This window comes from Volvox carteri, assembly GCF_000143455.1.
Source record: "Volvox carteri f. nagariensis unplaced genomic scaffold VOLCAscaffold_74, whole genome shotgun sequence".
Lineage (NCBI taxonomy): Eukaryota > Viridiplantae > Chlorophyta > Chlorophyceae > Chlamydomonadales > Volvocaceae > Volvox > Volvox carteri.
This window is the reverse complement of record NW_003307617.1, coordinates 276,860-287,038: the sequence shown is the minus strand read 5'-3', so window position 1 is coordinate 287,038 and position 10,179 is coordinate 276,860. Positions and strand designations below refer to the sequence as shown.

At 54.0% G+C, this 10,179-nt stretch overlaps 2 protein-coding genes across 2 annotated transcripts; both read left to right on the top strand.

The window, feature by feature from the left end:
- VOLCADRAFT_107713 (uncharacterized protein) lies at positions 1–1,731 on the top strand (the record flags this gene model as incomplete). The annotated part of the gene is made up of 4 exons (XM_002957493.1): positions 1–150; positions 279–414; positions 522–790; positions 1,359–1,731. Exons 1-4 carry the CDS (start codon positions 38–40, stop codon positions 1,729–1,731), a joined length of 891 nt encoding a protein of 296 aa, XP_002957539.1. The 5' UTR covers positions 1–37.
- Positions 1,732–3,571: 1,840 nt separating this feature from the next.
- On the top strand, positions 3,572–6,286 carry VOLCADRAFT_98605 (uncharacterized protein; the record flags this gene model as incomplete). Its single annotated transcript, XM_002957492.1, has 5 exons — positions 3,572–3,709; positions 4,040–4,324; positions 4,772–4,891; positions 5,201–5,415; positions 6,259–6,286. The coding sequence occupies 5 exons, from the start codon at positions 3,572–3,574 to the stop codon at positions 6,284–6,286; spliced, it is 786 nt and encodes a 261-aa protein (XP_002957538.1).
- Between the last annotated feature and the right edge of the window lie 3,893 nt (positions 6,287–10,179).

The following is a 10,179-nucleotide window of genomic DNA, read 5'->3' as shown; positions in this document are numbered from 1 at the left end:
CACATATTAAAGGCACATATCAAAGTATTAATTGATCATGGCCCAAACAATGCGGATGACGTGCAAGCATGCGCCAACCACTATTACCCACCGCGAGCGCGCGTCGGCGTTCAAGCCTGTTTGCAAGTTATCGCAAGATCGCAAGATGAGGTGTGCCATAGCCTAGGGCTTCTGATGTGTTGTGTCGGGAAACCTGTGCTAGCTGAACTCGCCGGTTCCTTGAATATATAAGCCTTTTGCATTCATTCTCTACTTGTGTGTGGATGTTTGTTATGTAGCATTGCGAATGCCGCTTCGGCAGCGGGGCGAACTCTCCTGGCTGGCTTTGCGTCGTGCATCGTCCTCACGTCCGGAGCAGTTGCTGCGCCCAGTGTTATTGAGGGACCTGCCCGCGTTGTGGATGGCGACACGCTTGTGAGTTACTGCCTCGGTGCTCTACTATACGGCTATTAACCTGTCCAATTATTGGTTTGCCGGAAGTCCGGAAACATCCAACCCACTTCGCCAAACAAATCGCGCAGGTCATTAACGGAGAGCGTATTCGTCTGTATGGAGTGGATGCTCCTGAGAGCGCCCAACAGTGCTCGGACGCTCGCGGCGCATCGTACCCTTGCGGACTCGTTAGCAAGGATGCCCTTGCTAAGAAGGTCGGCAGCTCTCCGGTTGCGTGCGACGTTAAGAACACTGACATGTATGGGCGCAACGTATCAGTGTGCAACCTGAAGTCCGTCACCGGCGCCGAGGAGCTCAACTCATGGCTGGTCAGCAATGGATATGCGGTGGCGTACCGGTACGTGCGCAACTAAGAGTGCTTTAAAACGGCCCAGCTTTCCAGCTTCTAAAAGTAACATCCTGTGTAATGAAAGCCCTAGGATCAGATGTTTACAACTGGAAGAATTGCGACATCGCGACATCTAAATGTGAACTAAATTGCTGGGGGATGCGGCCGCGATACTCATATGCACGCACTAGAGAGGCATACCCTCCAGAACTCCCTTACGAGCACCGCATCTTCACGCCCTTACTCATCCATAGCCGTACAGGAAAATTGCATCTCCTATGCTCTCTTGTGCTTCCGCAGCCGTACCCTGCCCTGCCGTACCCTGCCCTGCCGTACCCTGCCCAGCCGTACCCTGCCCTGCCGTACTCTGCCCTGCCACACCACCTCAAACCTAGGGGAGCACGCAATACAGGACAGCCATGCAGCCATGCAGTCGACTCCGCTGCGCTGAAATCACCACCACCGCTACCACCACCACCATCCGTCCTCAACCACCGGCAACAGCGTATAACCCTTCGCCGTCCCGTACCTTCACGCTTACATGTCGTACCACATTGCCCCATTGCCGTACGTGTAGGGAGTACAGCAAGGAGTACGTGCCGCTGGAGGACGCTGCCCACACTGCTGGGAAGGGCGTGTGGCAGGGGCAGTTCCAGGTACCCAGCGAGTGGCGGAAGGCCAACAAACGCTCTGAGGTGGGCCCCGTGGCGGCGGCCGTCGCGTACACACCAGCGGCAGGGGCTGCGGCCGCTAACGGTGGCGACCCCGTGCCGCAGTGCGCCAACGGCCCCGCCATCAAGGGCAACATCAACTCCAACGGGCAGAAGATCTACCACATGCCGTCTGGAAAGTTCTACGATTCAGTGCGCATTGATTTGAAGGACGGCGAGCGGTTTTTCTGTACGGAAACGGAGGCGAAGGCTGCTGGCTGGAGGCCGTCGATGCAGTGAACGGCAAACGGGCGAAGGGGAGACCTGTTTAGGAGGGGACATGGGCTATGTGGAGGGAATATGCCGGCGCGGGTGGGCGGCACGGGGCGGGTGTGTGGCGAGTAGGAGGGTCGTGTAATGCAGGGGAACTGCAACACTCTGCACAATGCGCGGCCGGGAGCTTGCAGCAGCGAGTTGTGGCGGTGGTGGCGGTGGTGATGCGAAGGATCTTCCCTTTCGCAAACCCTAACCGGACTTCTTAGGAGGTGAGAGAAAGGGAGTTAGAGAATTTAGGCGGGCAGTGGTGGTGTACTCTTGCTTCTATTTACTCCCTCTTGAGGGGCCTGACAGAGAAATTTTGGAGTTTTCGGAATGGTTTAGATGAGTTACAAGAGGATAGAGGGTTAGCAGAGAGAGAGGAGGAAGAGACGCAGAGGACTCCCGAGGTGTTGCGTGGATAAGACAAGAATGCAGCGTTGCTGGTTGCGACCCGTTATATTTATCGCAGGCAGGCAGGCAGGTAGGCAGCAAGTAGGCAGTCAAACTCCGGGAAGAGCCAGGATGTGATGCGGAGCTGCATCGGCAAACCGCGACAGTCAAGTAACGAAAGGGAAAAGGCAAGAGCAAATGTCTGGCTGCGCTACAGGGCGCTTGAGTGAGTGTACGGGCACAATCATGTCTCGCTGATTGCAGACTTGAATGGTGATGTCGCTTCTTTGGTTGAAGCACAAGCAAATTGACCCCATACCTGTAAACGAGCCGAAGGCCCAAGGGCAATATCTATACGCTAAAAGCCACGGAGAACAGGAAACCCGCGCTATCAGCCCAGACTAGCAGGGTCACTGAGTTTTGGTGAGCCCACATACGTTCCAAGATCTTCGCCAGACGTACTGGTTCCCATTTCATGGCCTCCAACATGCTCTGTTGATGATCGAAACCCTCTTCAGCAAGATTATCATTATAGGCTGGGCATTCCAATAACACGTTTTTCATCCTCGATTTGGCTATCAGTACCACATGGCTATCAGTACCACAACAGCGGCAAAACCGCTGCTCCCTGGGGACATGCTACTTGCCCCTTCACGCTCTGTTTGCCTTCAAAGCCCAGCAACATAAACGAAGCTGCATTAACTTATGATGTGCTAAACGAGGATTGAAAACCTTAGCCTATGTAAAATGCTGCATCATAAAGCTCCAATGCAGCGCCCTTACCATAAGGCGGCAGAGATGAAGCTGGCCACACCTTCATATAGCTACTATAGTAAATTAAAAAACTAAGAGTGCATGGGATCGATACTTAACATCAACCTTTGTACTACATTCAACTCTCGGTCAACTAAGGCAAATCCCCCGAGCGCACAGACCAATGGGCAGGCAATTTGTCACGAAAACCGCCATAAATGGCTAGATTTCTGTCCCAAAGATAAATCTACGGACTAGGTATCCTGTGGCCTAACGGCCGGACTTCGAAGGGCGAATGGTGGCAGAGACTCGTCTGTTTTCTCAAGGAAACGACGTTTCGTACACGAATGGAGTTTCAGACACCACGCGTAACAGTTGCTACACAAGCGCCCGGCCCTGGCAGGGCAGTCCCTTGAAACAGAGGCCAAGCCAGAGGGAATTGGCCGAGTGCGAAGCTGGAAGAAACTGCAGTCTTAGCATCGAAGATGATCACTGGAAGCAACCGCTAAAATCGTCACTGACCATTGGCTTGACGTCCGACGAGGTCGAGGCATGGCAGCGCTTCCCCTTTCTTAAGCATGGGTATCGTCGCGGTGGAAGCTACGCTGAATGCTTGCTAAGTCTTTTCAGTCTACATAATGAGACGGTAAACGCGTGGACCACTTTGCTGTCAGTGATTATGGGCTTAGTGCTGTTCGCGGACACAGTCAGCAACCTGCGCTGCAGCTGGGTCGATTTTTCGCCATTTTTGGTAGCGTGGATTGGCCAAACACTGCACGGTCCTTTGTCGTGCGGCTACCATACCTTCATGTGCATGGTGAGTTACCTGTAGGATGGAACCAGTAAATTTGAATGATATAACGCTGATATCTTGCATGTTCTCCCATTAATTGGCCCATGGAACGCAGCCATAGGTCAGAGGAAGGCAAATGTTTAATGATAGACAGCTGGACATTGCTTGTCCTGCTGGCTGGGTGGGTCGGGGCGGTCTCCAAGTTTCCCAGACCCTAGGTATACAGCGTGTTGTGGTCATCCCATTCCATCATACGGCTGGCATTACTTGCAACCATGATGGGGCCGCAGTCTGCTACCAGCCAACCCCCTATCCCCAAACCCCCACCTCCCAAATCCCACTGCCCTCCAACAGTCTCCAACTGTCGCCAACCGCTGGCGCAAACTCGACCTCACCTTCATCCTCGTGCTCAACACCTGTGCCACGTACGCACTGTCGTACTTCACCTTTGGACTGGTGTTATCATTCCTGTGGACGGGTCTGGTGGCTACAGTTGCCGTACTGGGCATCCAGCGGGTACTGGCACTGCAGCCCCGGCAGCAGCTGGATCGGCGGCGCATTGTGGGCATGATCGGTCTGACGTGTTTGGGTTATTACGTGCCGTTGGTGGTCAGAGGAATGGCGGCCATGGCGCTGCAGGTGCGGAGGAGGGGAAATGGAGGCGGGAGGGGAGAGGAGCGTGCGTTTGGATAATTCGTACTGGCTGTGTGTCCTAGGGGCAAAAACACACAACACGGACTCGGGCGACTCAGGTCAAGCCTCGGATGGCGAGGGCGGGAGAATATTGGGGTTACTAGGGTTTAGGGAGTGTGCGGTTAAAGTGGGACCTTTGTTGGCCTTGCACGGGTCTGTCTCTCGCGGCCTGCTTTGGCCATCTCAATAACGGCCTGTATGGAAAACGCACACACCTATACATACATGCATACATGCACGTATTTTTCTTTAGACCCTCACCCCCGACTACACTTGTTGATGGAACCCACGCAACACGCCATTGCATACACAGCAACACCGGAGAGAACCATACATACATACATACACACATACATACACACATAAATACGCAGTTACACATTGCTCCTGCAGGGCAAGATGTGGCCCGAGCTGGGTATCGCTCTGGTGGTGCTGAGTTGCCACCTGGGCGGGGCCCTGGTGTATGCTACTCACTGGCCGCAACGGCACTTCCCTGGAGTGTTCGATCTGGCGGTAGGGCCGGAGGGGGGAAGAGGCATGAGGCGGTGGTTTGGGGTGTGGAGTTGGGGTGAGGGCTTTTCTGGGTATGAGGGAAAGGGAGGTAAAAGGGGGCACCAGCTGCACCAGCATAGGGGAGATTGCGGCGTGCTGGGGGTCGTTTGAGGGGGGTATCCGTTCTGTCGATTGCGGGCCGTGTGTTGTGCATTGTGTATGTGTGTGCGGGATAATTTACCCCTGACGGTGGAACCCCCTCCCTGGCTTTTTACCGGCTAAAACCCCCCGCCCCCTTAACCCCCATACCCACCACCCGCCACCCCACAGGGCTTCTCCCACAACCTGATGCACATCTTCTGTTTCACGGCCTACAACTGCGCCTACCCCTACCTCTCCTATTTGTACAGCCAGAGGGTGGAGTGGGCCGCAGCTCTGAGCTCAGCAGTGATGACATCCAGTGCTGCGACATCAACAATGACAACCTCCTCCACCTCCACGTCCACTTACATGTCAACTGCCGGGGCCGCCGCTGCAGCGGGCCGGTAAGAGGCGGTGAGCGGCACACACACACACACACACACACACACACACGCGTCGATCCCCTGAGGGAGGCACGCGCAAGGGGGAGAGGGTGCAGGGGGAAGGGAGAAGGGAGACCTAAACGGTTTTCTCTCTTCCGTTTTTTCTGTGCCTCTCTAAACCTCTCTGCGTCTGCCTTCTCCACCACCACCACGACCACCACCCCGCTGGTGTGTCGTGATTTCTTCCCACCTCCGCTGACAACATGGGCCGCCTGTTGGGCCTTAAACCGTTTCATTTTTAATTCTTAGGGCCCCTTTTTGATTATTTGTGCTTTGATTGTCGTCGTGCTGCTGCTGGTGCTGTTGTGAGCCTTTGCTCACTTAGGGTGCTTAATTTTGCACTGCTTGGGGTGGGGTGGGGTGGCTGTGGGGCTGTGGGCGATCAAGCATGCGGGCCCAGTGGCATTGTGTGTGGTGATGGTGCTGCTGATGGTGAAGATGATGATGGTGACGGTGTGGTACGGTGACATGTGGATGCCTGGGTGTCTGTTTGTATGTCTGTTATGTCTCATATGGGTGATACTAGGTGGATGGGTGAGAGAGAGCACGTGAGGAGTCTTTGAGGTGTATGAGGGGGGACCCCGGGGGGACCCCGGGGGAAGGCAAGACGCGAAGGAAAACCCGTGGCACCCGCAGCATGAGGGCGCGCATGCACACGCGGTCGCGTGTGTGCTTTGGTAGCATCGTCTTTTGCCCCTGCGAGAACATGTGTGGTGTACACATCCACCATGCCATCCGCGATTGTCTTGGAACGTCTAAGCGGACTTGGAACCTCCCCGGAATCCTCTGCCCGACCACCCGGAGGGACTCGGCCTCCCTTCGTTTCGTTTGAACCTCCTTTCCCCGCTCCCCCCGCCCGTACACACCAACCCCGTTTGGGGGCAAATCGCTGCCGAGGGTTACAGGGTCGCAACAGGGTCATTTAATGTGGTGACAGGTAGGGGCAGATCGGGTCGCGGTCCCTCCTCTTCTCGTCCCCTTGCTGACTGCTTTTTGAGAGCGCTGCCTGTTTTTAGTTAGTTTGGGTTGCTTTTCTGAGGAGGCCGCTCTTCCGCAGGTCGCTCTCGCGACGCTTTCATTCATTGTGAGATTTGTCGTTGCATTGCTTGCTAGTAGTGGTGTTGCTGTCTATCGGTGAGATAAAAGTCTGATTATTGTTTCGATGCATTCATTTTGTGGCTCACACATAGTGTTCGAATGCACGGCGTATTATGCTTCGGCTTGATTGCTAGTTTGCTATAGCGTCTTGTGCTGCTGCTGCTGCTGTTCGTGCACGCCGCGGGTGCCGTAAAGAGAGCGAGAGGGTGTGGTGGGTGTTTTGTTTGTTTGCCTGTGCACGGGTGTTGTGAGCACTGGAAGAGTTGTGCGGTGGTGAAAGGAGACGTACCAAAAGACGATGTGGGTGAAGGGGGAGAGGAGAAGGGCTAGCGGCTCGGGGGGGAGGGGCTCTCTTGCGGAGGTCAAGAGGGGGGAGAGGGGAAATCCATTCCCTTGGGTGGGGTGGGGGTTGGGGAGGGGGAAAGTTGCCGGGGTCAGTGACTTTGGAAGCTCAAGCAAGCCACCATCAGCTATCCTCGCCAGGAGGGAAGGCGCCGTGTGGCATTCGACCAGGGGGGTTAACGGCACGGGGGCGATATGCCAAGTTCCGTACAAAGTGTTGTCACGGAGTCTGCCGCCAAGCTGGGTAAGGGAATGATGACAACCCTTCTTGTTCATCTCCTAAGACCCCTGCTAGCACTGCTAAATTTCATGCGCGTGGTTTCTCATGCTTACCATACCCACGCTCTTTACTCTCTCCCCCCTCATTTCACGTACGCGGTAGGGCTCAGTTATAATCTAAACTGGTAAGGATGTTTTGTAGCACAGCTCTGTTGGCGTGTGTTGATAAAGTTTAGTGGTACGCAGGGGCAGCAAACCAACGTTTTTTGAGTTGGAGTGAGAGTCATAATTTGATCGAGACTCTTTGAAGGGGGGTCTAAACACACTCACGCACACACACACACACGCGCGCAAGGTTGGGCTCCAACAGCACATTGGCTGTAACACATGGCTATTGGCGGTGGGGTTGACAATACATGTCGACGACGATACACGGAGATATCGGACTTTGTTCGTCGCACCGGTGCTTGGGTCCCCCTTACCCCCGGTCGCGATGCTGGCACCCCCTTTTGGTGCCGCCTGGTCTGACGACGACGACAACGACTGAGGGGCTCTGCGGGTGGTCCCCGGTAGGCTGCGGTGACCGATCTGATTTTGGGTTGTGCTCTGTCCAGGTTGCGTTGAATGCGGGTTACCACCTGTATTTGGCGGTCGCATGTTCTGGGGTGAGAGAGGGAAGAGGAGAGAATTGAAAGTAGAGGGATGCGGATGGAGAGGTCTTCTCGTGATGATATCTCCTTGTTGACGCTTGCGTACTTGTGTTTACAAACTGGTTGGTGAATTATTATGATATGGGTCTCGTTCCTTCGGCACGGAGGAGGAGGGGAGAGGAGGGTGTTCAGGGTGTCGCGTGCGTGAAAGAGTTCGTAATGCGGGATGATAATCATTATCAGAGTCGTTGTATGAGGAAAGGGAGAGGAACGGAGGGGGGCCACATTTGTATGGGAGACGGGGGACCCGCAGCATCCGCAGCCGTTATTGTGTGATCTCGTATGGCGATTTGGTAGCTTTTTGTCCCTACAGCTACAAACATGGCATTTGGCGTGAACATTGTCATCGTAAACTGGAATGGGAATTTGATGCACACAGCGACACAACAAAGCGCATTCGCCGTTTTCCTTTTGAATTGTTTTGGCGGGATTAGGGATGAACATTTCTCCACATCCTGTTGATCATACAGTGTTACCGTGTTGGCTGAAATTTGTGTAGACACTGTCTGGGGTCTGCCGCGATATGCTTATGGATGCATTTTCGCAATATATTTATGGTGTTCGGCACACTGCCATAGGAACTTGGGAGCGTGCTTCTGTGTGCTTTGGCCCTCGGATAGGGAGGGAAACTAACACGGATGGGAATTGTGAAAGGTGTCTAGGTGTGCGTGCGCTTTAGGGCCGTACTTTACTAATGTCCGAACGAACGACCTAAAATCATTTCAGTGATTTCCAAGACGAGATAAATCTGCGTTTTGGGACGTGACGTGTTTTACGCTCGGCGAAGGGCATATTTACAATGGGAGCGGGTGCGTCAGGACTGCATGAATGTTCATTTCCCCCTAACTCTTGGTCATCAGGTCCTCATCTCCACTTTGAACACTTTCTGAACTATGTAACAACAATAAAGTATATACAGGTAATTGGTTTGGAGGGTGCATGGGATGCAGAATTCTACGCCATATTTCGTTGGTCGTAGGATATGTTGCCGTTCTCCCTTCGGTCCCTTACCAATCATGTCTGCCACGGGCTGGACTACCCTTCCTTCTCCTCCTCTTGCTGAGCACACACACGCACACATGTGTATGTATGCATACGCGCACCTGCACACACGCGCACAGACACACAAAGCAAGAAACAGCAAAAGCATGCACCGTGTGCATGCAAAAACCGTAGTGGAGTGCACGCAAAATGGCTCTGAAGGGGGTATATGTCCGGCACATACGCCAATCTCTTCCCCTCTACTTTTACCTTTTTTGTGGCGTCGCACTCAATGAATGTAGTACATTTTTCATTCACGAATCTCAAGCGCACACAGTATAGAGCATATTAGAAAAAGACCGCTTGCGAGACTCGATTTCGTGAGGCTGAATTCTTAGTTGGGTCAATCATCAGGGTCATCGAGCCCGCGTCCAAGCTTCTGTCTGGCGTAATTTCATTTCGTGGTGGCAACTGATCGGTGTCCCGGCTCCTCAGCCCCACGAGCGAAGAATTGCTCCATACGAGGAGGGGAGCCTCACCATGGCCTCGCACATTCAAACCAACCGGGGATCAGCAGCCCCCTCCAGCATATCGACCGTAATGCATCAGTTCGAAATCCCAAGTTCCCACAGCCGGGCGAACCCTTCCACCACCACCTTAACCCTCAAGCTGCACGGGTGCTCTTTGAACAAGTCAACAACACGCCGTCATCACCGGATTGTCCTTCGATATTGGGGGAGGGTCTGCTATATGGGCTATAAAAAAACGCAAAGAAAAACGTCACCATCGAGAAGGCGGTCACCATCACGACAACGGTCAGCACAGTTAGCACACACCAACACATTTGGACACCACCCAAGGATCAGCCGCCGCCGCCGGCCCCGCCAAATGCTGGAAGGGTGGGTGGGTCAGGAGGATATGTGAAATGTTGCACTAACAGCTCGGGCACCCGCCCTTCTTAGCCCAGCACCCACCCGACACCACGGCCATGCCTTCTTTCCTTTTTACAGCTTTCCTCTACAGAATCGCTTTGCTGATAACGACGACGATGATGATGCAATGCAGGTCACAACACACCGCACAGACAGAGGGCACATCCACCGTTAACAAATCCTAAGCATACAAACAGCGAAACACGAAACGCGGCAGACCAGCTCACCAAGACAGACCTCCGGCCGCCATCGAGCATGGAAGCGCGGCGATGTGAAATCGTCCAGCCGGCGACGAAGCGTATCCCCCTTTCATAATTCCAGTTCATACGCGTCCAGCTCAATCCACAGCCAAACACACAGTGACAGCAAAATCAAGGAGTAACAATCAAAGCGCCATGCACCAAACACACAAATGCCCGACCGGCACCAGGCGCAAGCAGCTG